Source organism: Parasteatoda tepidariorum, chromosome 8 (genome assembly GCF_043381705.1).
Source record: "Parasteatoda tepidariorum isolate YZ-2023 chromosome 8, CAS_Ptep_4.0, whole genome shotgun sequence".
Classification (NCBI taxonomy): Eukaryota; Metazoa; Arthropoda; class Arachnida; order Araneae; family Theridiidae; genus Parasteatoda; species Parasteatoda tepidariorum.
In genome coordinates, this window is record NC_092211.1 from 84,061,123 (window position 1) to 84,083,353 (window position 22,231).

At 32.0% G+C, this 22,231-nt stretch overlaps 2 protein-coding genes across 2 annotated transcripts in view; both read left to right on the forward strand.

Moving 5' to 3' along the window:
• LOC122271576 (serine--tRNA ligase, mitochondrial-like) overlaps positions 1–22,231 on the forward strand; it is a 584,968-nt gene that overhangs the window by 422,409 nt on the left and 140,328 nt on the right. The gene's annotated exons all lie outside the window — the stretch shown is intronic.
• On the forward strand, positions 14,735–17,082 carry LOC139426328 (uncharacterized). Its single transcript, XM_071184656.1, has 3 exons — positions 14,735–15,088; positions 15,798–16,012; positions 16,873–17,082. The coding sequence occupies exons 1-3, from the start codon at positions 14,765–14,767 to the stop codon at positions 17,066–17,068; spliced, it is 735 nt and encodes a 244-aa protein (XP_071040757.1). The 5' UTR covers positions 14,735–14,764; the 3' UTR covers positions 17,069–17,082.

A 22,231-nucleotide genomic window follows, 5' to 3' on the forward strand; every position in this document is an offset into this window, starting at 1 on the left:
TTGTCCCGAAGATTTATTGTATAGGAATGTATAGTCGCAAGTGACGCGGTGAGGCGTAAACAGGGGAAATAAAAGGAAAGAGAAATGGAGTGATCGGTTGGTATCATTGCCGGTAGAGGGCAGTAGATGTCTAGCCGCCGTTGAAAATGATGCATCGCAGTAGGGAAAAGCGCCATTCACAATTGTGCTGCCGTAGACGATGGGTGACTTTACGTATGCAGAAAAAGCAGACATGCATTACATGTACGGCCGTGCAAATGGTAACGGCAGAGCTGCGTTACGAATGTATCGCGCGGAGTATCCTGATCGACGAATGCCGGATCATTGAATTTTTCAACGGTTACATCGTCAACTTTGTGAAACAGGTGCGTTCGACGTCAACAGACATGACGCTGGTCGATTATGAGCTGTACGTACTCCAAGGCTGGAAGAAAGCATCTTGAACATTGTGGCTGATAGACCCGAGTCAAGCACAAGAACTGTTGAGCGTGTGTTAGGTGTGAGTCATCAAACTGTATGCAGAGTGTTAAACGAAAATCGCTTACACCCCTTCCATTTTCAGAAAGTACAAGCATTGAATTCGGCAGATTATCCTCTTCGCGTGAACTTCTGCCTGTGGGTGATGCAGCAATGTGCGTTGCAGCCGGATTTCGTAGGTGATGTGCTATTTACAGATGAAGCGACATTTTCACGCGAGGGTGTCTTTAATGCGCACAATTCCCATGTGTGGGCAGATAATCCACATGCAACGCGTCCACATGCGTTTCAACAACGTTTCTGTATTAATGTGTGGGCTGGTATTGTGAACGACTTTTTGATTGGCCCATACTTACTACCCACGAGAATCAGTGGCGGAAGCTATCTTATTTTTCTGAAAGAAGTGTTACCACAACTGCTGCATGATGTTCCGATCGCCATTCGCAACCACATGTGGTTTCAGCACGATGGGGGGCCAGCATACTTCAGCATTGATGTACGGAATTACCTGAATGCCACGTTTGGTGCTCGATGGATTGGGCGTGGTGGACCAATCCCTTGGCCACCCCGATCTCCCGATTTATCGAGCCTCGATTACTTTTTATGGGGACATCTCTTGGCCAAGGGACATCTAAAGCATCTTGTTTATGAGACTCCAGTTGACTCAGATGAGGATCTTGTCGCTCGCATATCTGTAGCTGCTGCAGGTGTGCGTGAAATACCAGGCATCTTTGAACGTGTACGCCATTCGCTACACCGACGCTGTCAAGCATGTATCGCTTCTGGTGAACGCAATTTTGAACACTTACTGTAAACATGACGCTTGTCAACAACGCTTTCAATAAAATCTTTGTTTTTCCTTTCGGCTGTCATTTCTCCTGTTTACGCCTCACCGTGTCACTTGCGACTATACATTGCTATACAATAAATCATTGTTACAATGTCCTGTACCTACCATTAAAGTTTGTACCATGAATTCGGGACCACCCTGTATAGTGCTATTATGACTCTTCTATAATACAGTGAGAACTTAATAAAAGAAGCAAGGAAAATTATGAAATCCCCTTTAAAATATTAATTGTACAAATAATGTATGTTCGTAACAAGTTGAAAATTACTAGGATTCCACTGTTGCAACATTATTTTTGGGGGGAGAATACCTTTTTTGATGTTTGAATGAGCAATATTACGTAAAATAAAGATAAATGAAAGGCATCTTTTTCTAATATTAATATACGCGATCACAATGCTCAAACATGCCATCTGGGGAGAAGATAAGTTCGTTATGTTGATTCTCTCCTCTTTATAAAGGAATATACTATGATATTTTCTCCATTCTTAATATTTTTTTCGAAATTTTCATCTTAACATAAAAGTTTCTAATCAATTTGAAAATCAAGAGAGAAACTGATGTACTTCCTTCTACGACTTTCCCCGCACCAATGGTGATATAACGCTTTATTAAAGATTTTAGGTGTNGACTCAGTCATCCCAATAAAAGTACACAAGGACATGGTTGGCAGAATATGAAAAAAAGAAAATTGAAGGCTTCCAATTCCTTATTACAAAATAAGTTAGAGGTTACACAAAAAAATTTAGAGGAAGTGTTGGCATTGAATATTCTATACCAGCAAAAGTTTCTCACAGGAATAAGTCCTGAATGCTTAAATGTTTCTAAAAATTCAACACTTCTAGCCACTGAGCCATCATCATCTGAACTTAAGCCATTAGTTTTAAGTGAGCCATTAGCCGAAACCTGTGGCCTCCAGTCTCAGCTACAGGCATCAACTTCCAAGCCTGCAGTGATGTTAAAGAGTAAAACTCTGCTTTCATTCTTCAGGTCAAAAAGAAGTTAAAGTTTTTATGTCAGAAACTGACCTAACGAATAACGCCAATCAACTTCTCTTACTAGTTTTAGCTTTGGGAAAGTCTTTTAAAGAATCGACTGACTCAGTCATTTTTACTGATGAGGTAAGAACATTTTCCTGTTTTAATTTGATTGTGTAATGGAATTTCCATGATTTTTTATTTTTAATTAGTTTGACCTATTTAATAGGGAAAGAAGACTTTAATCCAGCAAGGGATGAAAAAAAGTTTGAATTCCCGGAGCTGAATTCAGATAGTGATGATGATGACTCAGTCATCCCAATAAAAGTACACAAGGACATGGTTGGCAGAATATGAAAAAAAGAAAATTGAAGGCTTCCAATTCCTTATTACAAAATAAGTTAGAGGTTACACAAAAAAATTTAGAGGAAGTGTTGGCATTGAATATTCTATACCAGCAAAAGTTTCTCACAGGAATAAGTCCTGAATGCTTAAATGTTTCTAAAAATTCAACACTTCTAGCCACTGAGCCATCATCATCTGAACTTAAGCCATTAGTTTTAAGTGAGCCATTAGCCGAAACCTGTGGCCTCCAGTCTCAGCTACAGGCATCAACTTCCAAGCCTGCAGTGATGTTAAAGAGTAAAACTCTGCTTTCATTCTTCAGGTCAAAAAGAAGTTAAAGTTTTTATGTCAGAAACTGACCTAACGAATAACGCCAATCAACTTCTCTTACTAGTTTTAGCTTTGGGAAAGTCTTTTAAAGAATCGACTGACTCAGTCATTTTTACTGATGAGGTAAGAACATTTTCCTGTTTTAATTTGATTGTGTAATGGAATTTCCATGATTTTTTATTTTTAATTAGTTTGACCTATTTAATAGGGAAAGAAGACTTTAATCCAGCAAGGGATGAAAAAAAGTTTGAATTCCCGGAGCTGAATTCAGATAGTGATGATGATGACTCAGTCATCCCAATAAAAGTACACAAGGACATGGTTGGCAGAATATGAAAAAAAGAAAATTGAAGGCTTCCAATTCCTTATTACAAAATAAGTTAGAGGTTACACAAAAAAATTTAGAGGAAGTGTTGGCATTGAATATTCTATACCAGCAAAAGTTTCTCACAGGAATAAGTCCTGAATGCTTAAATGTTTCTAAAAATTCAACACTTCTAGCCACTGAGCCATCATCATCTGAACTTAAGCCATTAGTTTTAAGTGAGCCATTAGCCGAAACCTGTGGCCTCCAGTCTCAGCTACAGGCATCAACTTCCAAGCCTGCAGTGATGTTAAAGAGTAAAACTCTGCTTTCATTCTTCAGGTCAAAAAGAAGTTAAAGTTTTTATGTCAGAAACTGACCTAACGAATAACGCCAATCAACTTCTCTTACTAGTTTTAGCTTTGGGAAAGTCTTTTAAAGAATCGACTGACTCAGTCATTTTTACTGATGAGGTAAGAACATTTTCCTGTTTTAATTTGATTGTGTAATGGAATTTCCATGATTTTTTATTTTTAATTAGTTTGACCTATTTAATAGGGAAAGAAGACTTTAATCCAGCAAGGGATGAAAAAAAGTTTGAATTCCCGGAGCTGAATTCAGATAGTGATGATGATGACTCAGTCATCCCAATAAAAGTACACAAGGACATGGTTGGCAGAATATGAAAAAAAGAAAATCGAAGGCTTCCAATTCCTTATTACAAAATAAGTTAGAGGTTACACAAAAAAATTTAGAGGAAGTGTTGGCATTGAATATTCTATACCAGCAAAAGTTTCTCACAGGAATAAGTCCTGAATGCTTAAATGTTTCTAAAAATTCAACACTTCTAGCCACTGAGCCATCATCATCTGAACTTAAGCCATTAGTTTTAAGTGAGCCATTAGCCGAAACCTGTGGCCTCCAGTCTCAGCTACAGGCATCAACTTCCAAGCCTGCAGTGATGTTAAAGAGTAAAACTCTGCTTTCATTCTTCAGGTCAAAAAGAAGTTAAAGTTTTTATGTCAGAAACTGACCTAACGAATAACGCCAATCAACTTCTCTTACTAGTTTTAGCTTTGGGAAAGTCTTTTAAAGAATCGACTGACTCAGTCATTTTTACTGATGAGGTAAGAACATTTTCCTGTTTTAATTTGATTGTGTAATGGAATTTCCATGATTTTTTATTTTTAATTAGTTTGACCTATTTAATAGGGAAAGAAGACTTTAATCCAGCAAGGGATGAAAAAAAGTTTGAATTCCCGGAGCTGAATTCAGATAGTGATGATGATGACTCAGTCATCCCAATAAAAGTACACAAGGACATGGTTGGCAGAATATGAAAAAAAGAAAATTGAAGGCTTCCAATTCCTTATTACAAAATAAGTTAGAGGTTACACAAAAAAATTTAGAGGAAGTGTTGGCATTGAATATTCTATACCAGCAAAAGTTTCTCACAGGAATAAGTCCTGAATGCTTAAATGTTTCTAAAAATTCAACACTTCTAGCCACTGAGCCATCATCATCTGAACTTAAGCCATTAGTTTTAAGTGAGCCATTAGCCGAAACCTGTGGCCTCCAGTCTCAGCTACAGGCATCAACTTCCAAGCCTGCAGAAATTAAATCAGCAATGGAAGTTGTAGAATTAGAAATGGTAAGCTCTTCAGCATTTACAGGGTAGTCAAAGAGCAAAAATATCAGGGAAAACAGAGAATTTTATCAATCTGGAAAGATTGGTGCCTGAAAGATTCAAATGCCTAAAAGATCAGGAAAAAAAGCTTAATTTAGGTTGGAGTTATCTAAAAGTATTTTTTTCCCTTTCTTTTTAATGTACAAATCTACTGAAAGTTTTTTTGTTTGTTTAGTCTAGTTAAAGCATTTATATTAGCAGGCGGTTTATTTTAAAGATAAAACATGCAGCATTCACATTTTTCTTGATTTATTTTGGGCTTTTACTTCTTATCATTAGAGGTATCGACACAGTTAAGTCTGAAGCAAAGAGCTCCGAAGCAGTTCGTCTTCTACAAATCGCGTGCTAAATGCGACTTATATTTTTCATCACGCGTGTGAATGTTCTTTTTTCTTAATTTAGATTGTTTTAATTAGATTTACCAATAGAATTTATGTTAAGTGAGAGAGAAAAGCGATTAATTATTTTCGAAGGGCATAAATTTAGAAAAGATAGGGAGTGCTCAAAAGGCTGGAAATGGCGTTGCACGAAATAAAATTATGTAGCGAAATTATACATGGATGAACGATCCACAAAGATTCTAGAAAATGAAGCAGCTCATAATCATAGCCCATCAAAACCCTAAGTAGGCAATATATCTTCAATAATTTAAGACAGAAAATAGATGACACAACCGATGCTCGAAGAAAAGTTGTTAGAAAGGAAATACGGAAAGCACCATTACATGCAGCTCAAGAGTTAACTGTGAAGGATGTTGAATACATAAAAAAAAGCCTATATTGTGCACGGAGAAAAGCTTTACATGAATTACCACTTAATATAGCAGACGTACACGAAGCAGTTAGATATAACATCTAATCGGGGCGAATCTATGCTGAAGGTGAATGACAGGATTAATAATATTTTTTTAAACTGATTCTAATTTAAAATACCTTTGTTCCCGTGTCAAAATATTTGTTGATGGAACATTTTCCTACTGTCCAAAATTCTTCCATCAGCTTTTCGTCATACACACTGTGGAAAATGGACATTATATTCCATTGGTGTTCTCTTTAATAAGCAGCAAACAGGAAGCTAAGTATACAAATATGTTCCAGCACTTAAAACAGCATTGAAGCCTGCTTAATCTACAACTGTCTCCAGAAACTGTTGTTGTTGTAGATTTTAAGCGAGCAATTCCCATTTCTGTGCACACTGTATGGCCAGAAAGTAAATTAGTTGAATGTAAGTTTTATTTGGCACAGGCTTGGTGGCATCACATTCAACACTTAGGTTTAACGGCCGAGTACAAAGATAAAAATAAGGTAAATTGGTGAATGGTTACGGATTAGTATTTGGTTTAACGGCCGAGTACAAAGATAAAAATAAGGTAAATTGGTGAATGGTTACGGATTAGTATTTGGTTTACCATTCTTAGACCCAGTGAATGCTGGCAATGCATTTGCTTATGAAATAATGTCAAAACAGCCAAATGATGAGAGAGTTATACAATTTACTGATTACTTGGTAAATAATTATATGGCTGATGAGAGTCTATTTCAGTTTTCCGATTTGGGATTCAGCATCTATTAATTCTGAACGAACAACGAATGTCAATGAGTCATTTCACTCGCACTTTGGGAACAATTTCAATGCTCCTCATCCAAATATATTTGTTTTTATAGAAGTTTTGAAAAATGTTCAGATAGACGTGTACATCGTCATAGTGGGCCAGACAGCCCAATGTGAGCCAATGCCTTCCTCTGAAGCTCTCTCCATGACGACTTTCGATTANTGGGAGTCATTATCAAGTGCTAGTAATAAATTTTTTGAATTAGCTGGTATTAAGGAAAGCTTATTACCAAGCATTTTCTGCAATTAATGTTCTTAGCATTGTGTTAAAAAAAAGCGATGGAAAAATAACCACTATTTTCGTATTTTACTTATTTTTATTATAAAAGTCGAATACAAATAGTTGAACTTCTGGGGTTGTATCTGATATAAGGTTTTTACCCTCTCTTGATGTTTGCACGAAATATAATGTCATAATATATTTAGCCAAGAAAAATAAACGGCTATTGAGGATAAGTTTTGCGATTTGTGAGAAAGAAAGGGATTCACATCTTTTTTTTAGATTAATATTTTGGCAAAATAATCTGCTGCGAACTCGTACGTTTGTGGAATGATTATTTATAAACATCAATTTCTACTTATGATATCGATATTGCTAGCTAGGAGTGCGATTTTCCATTATTTTGCAGTTTCGATTTCTCGAGCACGCGCAGTCAACTTTTTCAGGAGAATAGGGGTATATTTTTACGTTATGAGCTGCCAAGTTGCGATATTCCCCACATTGGCGAAATTTGTACCTAGTCCTTGGCATGACAATGACTGCAAACATACACTAACCCCTTTGCCCTACCCAGCCACTCCCTTTCAGCGATTGGAAGGGGGGTGTCAAACACGATGCGAGGATGAAAACTACATGTAACCTACCATTCTTAGACCCAGTGAATGCTGGCAATGCATTTGCTTATGAAATAATGTCAAAACAGCCAAATGATGAGAGAGTTATACAATTTACTGATTACTTGGTAAATAATTATATGGCTGATGAGAGTCTATTTCAGTTTTCCGATTTGGGATTCAGCATCTATTAATTCTGAACGAACAACGAATGTCAATGAGTCATTTCACTCGCACTTTGGGAACAATTTCAATGCTCCTCATCCAAATATATTTGTTTTTATAGAAGTTTTGAAAAATGTTCAGATAGACGTGTACATCGTCATAGTGGGCCAGACAGCCCAATGTGAGCCAATGCCTTCCTCTGAAGCTCTCTCCATGACGACTTCCGATTAATCTTTGATCTCCAATTATTTTCATTAATTGCGAGAAAATCAGATTCCACTGAGTCACCCCATCACAACCGCGTCCTTGGCCGCTTTTTTGTTCCAGTGGGTCTAAAAAGCAGTATCTTTTTTATTGTATTGTCATCACTGATTTAAATCAAGTGGGCGATCCAATTCATTCTGTTCAAAGTTAAATCGTGCACATTTCAGATAGAGGTGTACATTTCACGAAATAATGATTCGGAAAACAATCGAATTTCTATTACTTTTTACCGAAAAAGAAAGGAAATTGTCGAGAGACTAATGACTAATCTCGCCACAGGTTTAATTTCAAGACTACACTTTTTAAAAAGCATTTCCTATTATTGTAGGATTTGAAATTTACCTTTGTTAGTAGTTCTAACATTCTTTTTTTTCTTTCTCAGAAATTTTTAAACATTCTGTAACACACTTGCAATTTCTTATTTATTAAAATTACTTCATTTTGTTAATTCATTCATTTGTTTAGCGCTAAATTGCTTTTTTAGAACATAATATTTGTATGTAAATAATATAATTGTAATATAAATAAATGTTAAGCAGTGTAGAAATTGTTTAATAATCTGTTATCATATTTGTGATTAGATATAATTATACAGTTAAAATATGAATAGCATGATTATTATTCACATTAAAATCTAAATGTTCAATTTGCATGTTTCACACTCTCATAAAATGAAACCAAAGCCTGGTCTCATAAAGTAACTACATTAGTCTAATAATGATATTTCAAATAGTTTTGACTTTGCATGATTTCATAAATATGCAATTATAGTTACTAGTTTCCAGCCGGTTGTAGGAAGTTTGTTATTGTTAATGCTCGATAAGTCAGTGCAATTGAACTCAGAAGTGCAATTGAACTAGAAAGTGTTTAGATCGTCTAATACTTTATTTAAGCATTCAACGAACTATTTTGTGGAAATTAAAAAACTTACTCTTTTTTCCCCATCATATTTAAAAATATATATTTTTATTTACAGATTTTTCTCCCTAATTTGGAAAAGAACACTATTTATGCCATTAATTGGTGGATACTTTCCGATTGAGTTGAAATAATGCAATTTCTTTTTAATAAGAAGAGGTTTCCTCATACCTCACCTTACTACTTATTTCAATAATCTTCTCAACATTTTTTATTTAATGATAATTTTAGGGTATCATTAGCTTAAATATTTTCATATAAAAATGAGTGTTTGTTTAATTTAAAAGAGTCAGTTAGTTAGATTTAACAGCTTTAAGATTTTTTTTCTTCTTCTTTTTAACAATTTTGTTAACTTATCCTGGCATGTATAGCAATGGCTTAGAAAATTGATGCTTAAATATTTTTCTAAATATTATAACTTATATACTGATATATGTATACTTTTGTTTTTTAAATGTAAACCTTTCACTAATTTATGATGCTATTAAAGAAAACATTAATATATATATATATATATATAACATAAAAAGCTTTAATTAATCTTTTTATGTTATTTCTTTTCTGTAAATCCTTTTCCATTATTATTATTCAAATCAAAACACTTTTAAATTAACATTCTGTCCTTAAATCTATTTTTGGCTCAAGCATGCATTAATTAAAAGCAAGACATTTTCCCCTTTGCTCTTTGTGAGAATCGCGCGACCTATTTAGTAAACCAATTACAATTACTAAGATTTCCCTTATTCCCTAAAACGAATTATTTTACGGATTTACTTTGCAAGATTTTCCCTAACATATATGGAGAAGCACAACATTTCGTGACCACACTTTTATAACTGCTCTCTGTCTAATAATTAATAAATAAATCTTGTACCCTCCTTCCCTGCCTAAGACCTGCTTTAATCCTACCACTCGGCAACGACGCTATATACAATGGGTGATCAAATGAAAAGGTACGAAACGACACAGTGTGTACAAATGTAGACTTTATTCAAAATATACACCATAGGCCTGAGCACAACGATCCCACTGACGAACAAGCCGCAGGATTCCTTGTTCCCAGAATTCCTGTGGCCGCGATGAGACCCAGTCCTTCACAGCGTCCTTGAGTATATCGTCCGAGTTGAAGCTCTTCCCTTTCAAGTGTTTCTTCAGTGGACCAAACACATGGAAATCGCAGGGCGACATGTCCGGATTGTAGGGCGGATGGTCCAACGTTTCCCACTTAAACTTGGCTAGTTCCGTGTGTATGACAATGGAGACGTGTGGACGCTCGTTATCATGGAGCAGAACCACATCCTCCATGAGCAGCGGACTGCCGCGTCATTTGGACGCCGCTCTGCTCTCTCCTGAGCATGCTCCGATCCCAGTCAGAGACTCCAATCGCATCCCGAGATGTCTCGCTACGTTCTCCCATGGCGGAATATGCAAATATTTAACTATTACGTTTTTACGTCGTTTCGTACCTTTTAATTTGATCACTACTTGCATATATAATTCCCCCCTCCTATATATATATATATTGAAAATCAAATTCTTACTACGAAGTTACTGTAAGCAAAACAAAAAGAATTAGCTGAAAATAATTTTGAATGAGAAAAAATGGACTAAATAATTCACCTTTCTTTTAAGGGTTTTCTTTAAAAACACATAAATTAAATTTAAAAAATATACTGGATTTCTAAGTTGGCATAATTTAAATTACTTGATTTTAGTCATGAGTTAATTCCTGATTAAATCATTTGAATTTTTTTAAAGAAATCACTAATTTAAATTAGTTTAATTTAAAAAAAAACATTAATTAAGCAAACATAATTTTATAACATTAATTATGAATTAATTTTGAAAAAAATTATTAATTTAAGTTTTAAATATTTTCACACAAAGTAATTAATAAATACATTTCTAAATTTGTGAATTTTTAAAATTCTGATTTAATTGATAATGTATGTTTATTAAGGAAGCAATTTTTGCACTACGGAAGGCATATGCATTGAAATCACTGAGTTATCCCTTTCATTATAAAATGCATTGATGTAAATCAATAGTGATTTTTAAAAAACAAAATGAATAAAAATATTAGTTGAAAAAAATCTAATTTAAAATATTTTTTTACTACGAAATATCAAAAGGGATATGCATGTAAATTATTATGTTTCAAAATAGACTACACTTAAATAAGAATGATATGAAATGTTTAAAATAGTAATTTTCCATTTAATATATTTAAAATAATTTTCTGGCAAAACACATATGTCAATTAAATCCATTTAGGTTTTTGCTAATTAAAATGCAATGCTTTTACATCTCATTGAATATATAAGGTTAGAGTGTATCAAGACTTCCTCAAACCAGAATGACGTAATTTTTTTTTCAGTAATGTTTTCTTATCTAAACTAATTTACTTTTCATTAGATGTCTAGTTGACAAATTGTCACCCTATTTTTAACAATTATTACCAAGTTGAACCTGAAAAATATAACTATGATTTTTATTGTTATTATTTTTTTTAAACGCAGTGATTAGTATGTAATAATATAATAATTTTATCCATTTTTAGTAAGAAATATTGACTATTTTACTTCTACTTTATTAAACAATAGTATAATTAAANGATTTTTATTGTTATTATTTTTTTTTTAAACGCAGTGTAGTATGTAATAATATAATAATAATTTTATCCATTTTTAGTAAGAAATATTGACTATTTTACTTCTACTTTATTAAACAATAGTATTATTAAAATATTGTATCAGATGCTTTGGATGGAAAATTTTAAAAAATCCAATAAATTTTATTCAAATAAAAAAAAGTCAAATTTAAATCAAATATTTACGATTTTGGAGTAAAAAAAATAATGATTGCCAACCATGGCTTCTGGTCAGAGTTGTAGTCATAAACTTTTAGTACATGAACTGTAAAAATTCAAACATTTTATATTCATAAATCTTTTTTCTCTCAATAATATGCAGAAGTTTGGTTAAAACTGGCTTAAAATTCAAATTATTAAATATATTCAAAAAAGTTATTTACATTTTAAATTATTAAATAAATTCAAATTATAAAATATTAAAGTAAGGTTTTTTCAATTTAATTAAAAGTTGGTACTGCACCCAGAACTTTTACTTTTTAACCAACTTAAGACAACAAGTGGGCAACAAATATATATATTTCTTAACCAATATTCGTGAAAAAATTGCATCGGTCTAATTAAAATTTAGATCGATTTTCGAAACTTTGGAAGCCCCTTTCACCTTGAAATGAACTAAAAAAAATTTTTTTTCTTCATAGTTTAAATATAGTTTGTATTTTAAAATTACAGAAGTATCAAAATTAACAAACCTATAAAAAAATTCCTTTTAAATGAAAATTACCAAAAGATGGAGGAACACTTATTGACAAATCTCCCCCCCCCCCACACACACANTTGACATCCCCCCCACACACACACAGCACACTAGCTTCTGGCGAACAATATTGGCGAGACGACGTTTTTATCAGAAATTGTTTTACTGCATGAAGAAACTAGGAGGGATGGTCTTAAGGGTTGCCTTGAGCGCAGTCCACCAACCTTTCTTAAGGGGGGAGGTAAGATGTTAGCAGCGCAATCCACCATGTTTTAGAAAACCATTAGCGCAATCTGCTAGCACCGAACGAAACACCAGTCACGTGCCACGTAATGGCACGTGCCATTGGTTCCCAGCCACTGAGTCTTAGTTGCTATTTCTGATATCAAATATGTAAAATATTTTTTTCTAACAGTGATAAAAGTTTAGGTTATTTACTTGGAATTCAACTGTTTTTTGCAAGCTGATTTCACTTAAGGAATTAGTTTTCTCTCTGTGAGATCTAATTTCAAAAATCAATTTAGGAATAGATTCAGTATAATGAAACTCAAAAATATGATAAAGAAAAAACAATTTCAATAATACATCAAATATAGTAGAAATAAGTTTGAAATATAAGTCAGCGAGATTTCTTTCATTTCGTTGAGAATTTCACATATTTTACTGTTCAGCTATGCTAAATTTCCATAAGAGAAACGGAAAAAAGAGAACTCTTTGCAAAATCATTAAAACGCAAAGTGTGAAAATCAAAATATAAATAAATATTTATAAACTTTCGACATAAGTTTTTACTTATAATAGGTTCACAATTTCGAATTGAAATTGTTCATTTCTTATTTTAAACTCAACAATTTACATATTTCAAAATTTTTTTTTCTCTATAAAATCTGATATATTTAAAGAGAAGAAAATAAGATCTTTTCTTTTTTTTTCTTTCCCCTTATGCGCTTCTACAATTCTCCACCAACTGCTAACTTAAAAAAAAAAAGAAAAAAAAAAAAAGAATTAAATAGAAAGAACGAATTATACAAAATGAAGCGACTAATGTGTCACTCGTTCTCAAGGCCGTACAAAGCTGAATTATTGTTCACCAAAGGAAAGCGAACGCATTAAAGTAGATTGTCAAATTAAAAAAAAATGAGGAATGTTGTTTTTTATCACGCGAAGCAATTAAGTTTAGAACTTTATATATTCAAATAACAGACGACTTTTGTCAAAAAAGCTATAGAAATTCATCTGCTCATATTAGTGTGTTCTAATCAAGACGATAAAAGAAATAATAACAGTAAAATATTAACTGTATTGTGGAAAGAAAAATAATTTTTATCTGAGACAGATTAGTTTCCTTTTATGGGTATCAGCCTGCCTCTTTCTGCCCAGACTGTTTGCATAAAAAAGTTAATCAAGAAACTGAAAGCAAAATATTATTGAAGAAAAATTTTAGTTGCTTAACATTTTAAATTTATTTTCTATAGGTGATGAAGAGTCACCTATGGACCCAGAGATAGAAAAATTGCTATAGCAACTAAAGATACCAGAATACCAAGAAATTATTATCGCACGTTCTCCTGCTGGATTTGCAACACGAAATGTCTCGTAATAGATTTATCACAAAAATGCAAATCAAAAAACTGAAAGCAAAATATTATTGAAGAAAAATTTTAGTTACTTAACATTTTAAATTTATTTTCTATAGGTGATGAAGAGCCACCTATGGACCCAGTGATAGAAAAATTGCTAAAGCAACTAAAGATACCAGAATACCAAGAAGTTATTACCGCACGTTCTCCTGCTGGATTTGCAAAACGAATTGTCTCGTAATAGATTTATCATAATAAAGTAAATCAAGAAACTGAAAGCAAAATATTATTGAAGAAAAATTTTAGTTACTTAACATTTTTAATTTATTTTCTATAGGTGATGAAGAGCCACCTATGGACCCAGAGATAGAAAAATTGCTAAAGCAACTAAAGATACCAGAATACCAAGAAATTATTACCGCACGTTCTCCTGCTGAATTTGCGGGCTGTGCTCTGTCCATCCTAGGATTTTCCAACCTGAAGGTGGGGTAGAGGGTCATAACAATAGATATGATCCATCAATGTGTCAAAGGGGAAAATGTATTGTTATGAATAGATCTTTGAAGTGGGGACTCTTGAATTTTAACAAATGTCCATCGCCAAGCATTTGGCGAATGAAACATCTCTTTAGCAACCCCTAAAGATTATACCACCACGTGTTGTCAATATAGTATTTTTAGCAATCAAGATGGAAATATTTTTTCATAATTCAAAATTTGGAGAATAAAAATCCTGAAGCATGAAAAGTACCTCCATTATTTTCATGGGGAATTGACAGCTTGGTTTTGTATCAGAAAAGAAAACGGGTGTAGAGCATAAAACAGCAATTTTTTGTTAATTACTTGATGGTTCATTACACTATCACTTCGTTTAACAAGTCCTATACATCTATCTGAATCATTTTAGTTTTGTTTCTTCCTAAAAATCNATGATTGATAACACAAAAGATTCAAATAGATTATTGGTATTGCATTTTTTTTTTCTATTGAGTCTTACAATATGTAAATTCATAACAATATTAAACTTTAACTTAAATATATTTTAGGTTTTCTGCACAGAAGAGAGTTTAGGATATATGAGTCAAAGTCCAAGATTATTCATGGATGGGACCTTCAAAACTGTACCGAAACTGTTTGCACAGCTCTACACAATTCATGGATGTATCATGGGGAGATACTATCCATTTGCCTACTGCCTCCTCATCAACAAGGAGAAAACTACGTATGTCCGCCTTTTCGACTTGCTGAAAGGGAAAGCCTTGGCTCTAGGCATCAGTTTGAATCCAAATTCAGTGCTGATAGACTTTGAGAGAAGTTGCATATCAGCTTTGAAAGATACATTTCCTTATGCTGCAGTAAAGGGATGTTTCTTCCATTATGGACAGTGTATTTGGAGAAAGGTAAAGTATGAATTTATCATTTAAGGGTCACAAGATTAAGAGAAGAAATTTTTCTATTTTAATTGTCCCCATTGAAAAAGTTTAAAAATATATATATAACAGTTAGGAAAAAGAAATATAGTTAGGTGAAAAGATCATTTTGTTTAATGATGTTTTGTTATATGATCATTTTGTTTAATTTTTTGTAAACATGCTATACTATTAGTGCTGTAAATCCTATGACTAGAATTCTACCATCTAAATTTTTTTCTAACGAAATAGAATTCTATCGACAAAGACAGAACTCTAGTTTAGTAAATACTATTTAAATTTATATTAATTACTATGATCTTTTCTGAAACCCAAAACATAGAGTACATTAATCTATAAAAAAGTGTGGTGGTTGGACTGTCAAAAAATATTTATTCCAGTTATTTATGGTGTTTTGCAGTTAATACTTTCTCTATTACTGCAATAGTAAGTCTTTTGAATATTCTTTTTTAGAAAATTAAATTTACACAAGTCTAAAATGTAGAGTGAAGAATGTCCTTCCAAAAGTAGAAACTAACAAACATCTCATAAAAATTATTTTTAATTCATCTAACCCGCAAATATGCATTTTATTAAAAAACAACACTAAATAATTTTTATTTACATTGAATTATAAAATTTGTCAGAAATATTGTTTTTTTAAAATTTTTAATTAGTAAAAAAATTGTATATTAATTAGGTGCAAGAGCTAGGGTTATCCTCTGCATACAGAAATGATGATGAAGTGAGGCAGTGGGTACAGAGAATAGGAGCTTTGCCACTTGTGCCACCTGAATCAATGGGTGATGCCATAATTTACATCGAAAATACTGCTCCGGACTGTACAGAGGCAATGGATTTATTCAGTTATGTTGCTGATACATGGGTTGATGAATGTGATTCAATGTTTTTAATGTGAGTATAAAATTTTTGATGTTTCCAAACAAATTTTAAAAATCTATGTAGTGCATATTTTTTTAATATAAACTATCAAGTTATAAATTCTCTAATCATAATTAGCACAGGATTAAAATGTCATGGTTTTAGAAAGATATAATTATTTAGTTATGAACCTTATTAATCTCTTACAAATTATAGGACAGATAATTGTAATTATTGGTAATAAAAATATTACTTATTTTTCATAGGTCAGCGGAGGCCGATTATTCAGACTAAACTCAATCAGGATGATGAATCCAGATAATAGGCAACTTTGAAATACGGCTATGAGAATATTTTTAAGTAACTTCCCTTCACACTTTTTCCAAGCTTAGAAATTAGCAATTGTAGTAGTACCTATAAGAGCATATTACAAATAGCATATTTAAGAGTGCTAATATTTTTAAATTTTATTAAGAGCCTGTAATTCTATTAGAAACTACTGGCCACCTATTTTGACACTGGGCAAAACGAACGTGAGGTTCTTTTCAAGATAATCAAGGCACAAAAGAAGCCATTTTCAACCCCTCTCAAATATTTTAATAAATGAAAATATTTTGGCAATAATTTGGCAATTCGGCACTCTACTGTAAACCAATCCAACCAAACAGAAAAATGTACAAGTTGTTGTTACAAAAATTATTAAATTTGGGTTGAAAGTACATGCAATTACATACTAAAAAAAAAATAGTTTTAAAATATCGTTAACGAAAAACACAAATTTAGACTGCAATTTTTGCTCATAGCATGCCTCAATCTTTTAACTTTTATAAGCAAAGATAGATAATTTATTTAATATGAATATACAAATAATATTTACTTTTTTTTATTTCAAGGGATATCTGGAATCATTATGATAATCCTGGAGATAGAACAAATAATATAGTGGAGTCTTGGCACAGCAAGTTCAATCGACGTGCGCAAAAAAGTCATCTCAACTTATTTGCCTTCATAGAGCTTTTGCAACAAGAGGAGGCAGAGAATCATGCTGAAATCCAAATGCTTTTGCAAGGTAATCTTCGGCCAACTTAATCCAGAAGGTTATATGTGGAGATTGATAGGCGCATTCAGGAATTAAAAAGTCGACTGGAAGCGGGCGCTATTACCTTGACACATTATATTAATTCTATTTCCCATTGCATACACAATAATTAATTTTTTTTTATCACTAAAGTTTACTAAAGTAAAGTCCATTTACAACAAATACAAATATTTTGTAATAAAAAATTGCTTATAAAATGGTAAAAAAAATTACTTATAACAATAATTATTTAATATTTAAAAAATTACTAATTTATTGCCTATATAATAATTACTAATACTAACTAATAAATACTTTAATTGTTTCTTTCATTTTTAGTATAAAAATATAATGAATTCCCGTGTTAGTGTAGGGTATATCTATCACACATTCAGACATCATCACTTGGATAATTGTTTATTGAAAAATGAACAAAATGTATCACTGAACAATAAAATTTTATTTAATTTATTTCCTGATAATTTAATTAACAAGCTTTAACTTGAGCGAATAGATCTTGAGAAGCAAAGTAAATTATTTATTCCATTTCCATTGAAATTCTATTTGAAAATCATATAATTCAGATTTTTTCTAAAGCGAATATTGTTTTTTTGCTAATTTAGTACATTAATCAAAGCCCATTGCTAGAAATTTCTGCATAACTATTTAGAAAAAGAAATATTTAAAAATAATTCTAATAACTAATTTTATAAAAAGTATAAGGTAAAATTTTTTGTATAATTTTGTAAGTTCTAAACAAGATTAAAATGTGATTAATTTATTCAAGTTTAAAAAAAACCTACATAAAAATGTAATCATGTTGATTATCTGCACTAAATCAAATCATGTATATATTTGGATCAAATATATACTAGAAGTTCCACACTGTAAGGTCGTCGATAGCTTGGACTGTATGAAGAGGTTATAAGTAATTCTAGGCGACTGGTTACAAACAAAACAATTTTATTGAGAGATGTGGCGATGGTTCATCGCTGCAGTTACATGCATCTACTACTACAATTTTCTCCCTGGCACATACGCCCTCTGGCGTCACTTAACATTCCCCCCCGATTGAAATTCAATTACATAATTTCAATAAACAATATAACTAACAAACAGAATACATAGAACATATGAATACTATTAGAATCATAAAAAATAATGAAAAACTAATTTTGCTATGATTACACAAAATTTGAGAACAAATACAGTAGGATAACATGTGCTGATTAATATACATATATAATTATAAACAAAATTAATTTACTCAAATATTTTCTTTTGAAAAACATATGCATAAGAAAAACAAATATATTTTTTTTTCATTCAAGCGGTAATATACAAATGTCTCTGACATTTCTCTTGAAAATTTTACCATTAGGCATACGTACATTTACAATTCTTATTTTTCCATCCCTACTTTGAAATATTTCCACTATTCTTCCAACTAACCACTGTGTGGCAGGAAGTTGCTCATTTTTCATTAAAACAAGAGTACCCTGTTTTACATCGTCCTTACTAAATTTCCATTTGGTTCGACCCTGCAAATTATTTAAGTAATCTTTCTTCCACAATTGCCAAATTTGTTGACTAAATTTAGTTACCCTTTGCCATTTAGACAAATGAGTTTCCTTGATATCATTAAGTAGAGGTTTTTGAAGACCATTTATTGGTCTCCCAATTATGAAGTGACCTGGACTTAATGTCCGAAAATCATCAAAGTTTGCCGACAATGGAATGAGGAGCCGGGAGATGAATACTCCTTCTATTTCAGCTAAAATAGTTACAAATTCTTCAAGCGTCAATTTTTGGCTACCTATTACTCGTTTGAAATGAAATTTGAAAGCCTTCACCCCAGCTTCCCAAAGGCTCCCAAAATTAGGTGATTTTGGGGGTATAAATTCCCATACAATATTCTCGTTTGAGAGAAAGTTAGACAAGTTTTCATCGCGGGAAGTGACAAGCTTCAAAAGTTTTTTAATCTCAACATTTGCTCCAACAAATGTCTTTCCATTGTCAGACATGATTTTCGAACATTTGCCTCGTCTACCAAAGAAACGTTTCAAACAAGCTATAAATCCTTGAGTGGTTAAGTCTGAAACAAAATCAAGATGTATAGCCTTTGAGCATAAGCAAATAAAAACAGCTACGTAAATCTTATTTAACACTCCTTTACGCTGATTTTTAAATTTTACTAGAAAAGGGCCACAAAAGTCAACCCCTGTCACATTAAAGACAAAATTAGGAGTGACACGTTCCCTTGGTAGATCGGCCATTATTTGTTGAACACTTACAGGCTTATTTNTTTTCAACCCCTCTCAAATATTTTAATAAATGAAAATATTTTCGCAATAATTTGGCAATTCGGCACTCTACTGTAAACCAATCCAACCAAACAGAAAAATGTACAAGTTGTTGTTACAAAAATTATTAAATTTGGGTTGAAAGTACATGCAATTACATACTAAAAAAAAAAAAAAATTAGTTTTAAAATATCGTTAACGAAAAACACAAATTTAGACTGCAATTTTTGCTCATAGCATGCCTCAATCTTTTAACTGTTATAAGCAAAGATAGATAATTTATTTAATATGAATATACAAATAATATGTACTTTTTTTTATTTCAAGGGATATCTGGAATCATTATGATAATCTTGGAGATAGAACAAATAATATAGTGGAGTCATGGCACAGCAAGTTCAATCGACGTGCGCAAAAAAGTCATCTCAACTTATTTGCCTTCATAGAGCTTTTGCAACAAGAGGAGGCAGAGAATCATGCTGAAATCCAAATGCTTTTGCAAGCTAATCTTCGGCCAACTCAATCCAGAAGATTATATGTGTATTAACATTTAACAAAGATCTTAACTGGAAAGATCATATCAAAACTGTTCTAGCCAAAGCTTCAAATATATACAATAAACTAAAATGTCTTATGGGGCCCCACTCCAAATTGTCACTAAGAAACAGAAGATACATTTATTTAACTTATATACGCCCGATTATCACCTACTCATCCCCAGTTTGGTGCAATATCAATAAATCCCAATCGAAAAAACTGACTGTTTTTCAAAATAAACTACTCCGAAAACTCAGTGGAGTTCCCTACTTCATACATAACAAAGCAATTCACAAAGATTTTAAACTCAATACCCTCACTGAAACCCTAACACTCTTAAACATTAAATTCTTTAAAAAAGCAATTAACTGTGATGCTGCGAAATATAATTCTATTTTTAATTCAGAAATGCTATTAGAAGATGCAAAAATCAGACCCATAGCACACTTTTTCACAAGTGATGCTATTTTATCAAGCAAATTCCAATAAGCATTACAATATATCTATAGCCTTAAATAAAAAGGCCTTTCTAAGGGCCTAAAATATCTTTTTATATTTATTACACAAGGCCTTTTTAAGGGCCTGAGTAATTTATATTTCTATATTTTATAGTTCAACAATTCCTCACTATCAGCGATTGGCGCTGAAAGCGCTATTATTGTCTTGCACCTTCTGGTGCTCTAACCCCGCCCACAATGATCAAGTCTCATCCAATCAGATAACAGTATTTTCTCATATAACATGATCATAAAAGTTTATATATTTTTCTCTCTTCTTTTTTTTTATATATATACCCATCTCATGATGTTTAAGCTCACGATTATCAAATCATATGGAAAGGTAAAAGGCCCCTTCGGGGCCTAAACGCTTTGTCAAAACAGCGTCGACGACTTCAGGAGTAAATAAGCAACGCGGTTATCACGTGTTTCTTCTTATCCAATAGGAAAATGCTTGTAACTGTCGGTCAAGTAACGCACAGTTAAGAAACCGACGGTCAAAAAATAACGGTGGAATCGCTTTTGAACTCTCGGTCAAAGTTTCCAAACCATTGATGGAGAGATTTTTTATTATTTGTCTGTTTTTCTATTTAAAATAGTTGTATTTACGAATTATGCATTCTATTGTTTAAATGCATATTCATAAACTGTCTAAGTGGTCAAGTCAAAAAAAAAAAAATCTATGTAACATTCCATAAATAAAAGCTTTAACTGTAAAAAACTTTGACTCTAAGCTTTTTTAAGAATATATATAGAATATATTTTAATTATATGCCAGATTTTTTCCGTGACATTACATATTATGTAAACAGATATTGTTAAGCAATTTAATCTTGGCAAACAAAAAAAATACTTTTAAAATTCATGTTTGTAAGCTCAGTTCAAGAATACAGTTTTCAAGTATATATTGATTTGTTTCTTAAAGTTACTATTAGCTTTGTTTTTTTAAATATATTTTATTACAAGTAAAGGAGATAAAAGTAGGTTCATAAGACAAAGTGAAAATATAGTAAGAGAAAAGCATATTTTCTCTTTTAATTAATGTTCAGAAATATTTTGAGGTTACTGCAATTATTGATTCTTTAGAAACTGGCTGCAAATTCGACTCTTACAAACTATTGTTTTTGTTTATAGCAGATAGAATGTTAAAGCTATTGCTTAAATTATTATGAATTGTCAAAAACTTTATTTTAGTTCAGACTTGTTGACAGTGGTGTGATATATGTATACTTGTGTATAATACATACATGCTGTGTGCATTCAAGTATCCATGCACACACACACACACACACACACACACNAGCTATTGCTTAAATTATTATGAATTGTCAAAAACTTTATTTTAGTTCAGACTTGTTGACAGTGGTGTGATATATATATACTTGTGTATAATACATGCTGTGTGCATTCATGTATCCATGCACACACACATATATATATATATAGCTTTGTACTATTTAATATATTTACCAATGTGAAATGTTAAAGAAAAATAATAATGATTTGTCGACATAAAAATCAATTTTAAATACTAATTTTGTTCTATTTTTCTTACAGCTCAAATGAGACTATACATGGAATTAAAATCCATGAGCCTTATTGAAATTTAGGCGAATCTGAAGAAAAGAAACAGATTCCTATCAGAAAAGATATGCGATTTAACGCTAGAACGCCACCGGACGGTGTCATTTCGACACCTGACGATTTAAATTTAACCGTAGAATTCGGATTTTTTTCTTGGGTTTCTTTGTGACTTTTATTGATTCTTTATTTAGATTTTGCATGCCTAATTAAAAGTCATTTATTTTATCGATGATTTTACCTAGAACGTCGGTTT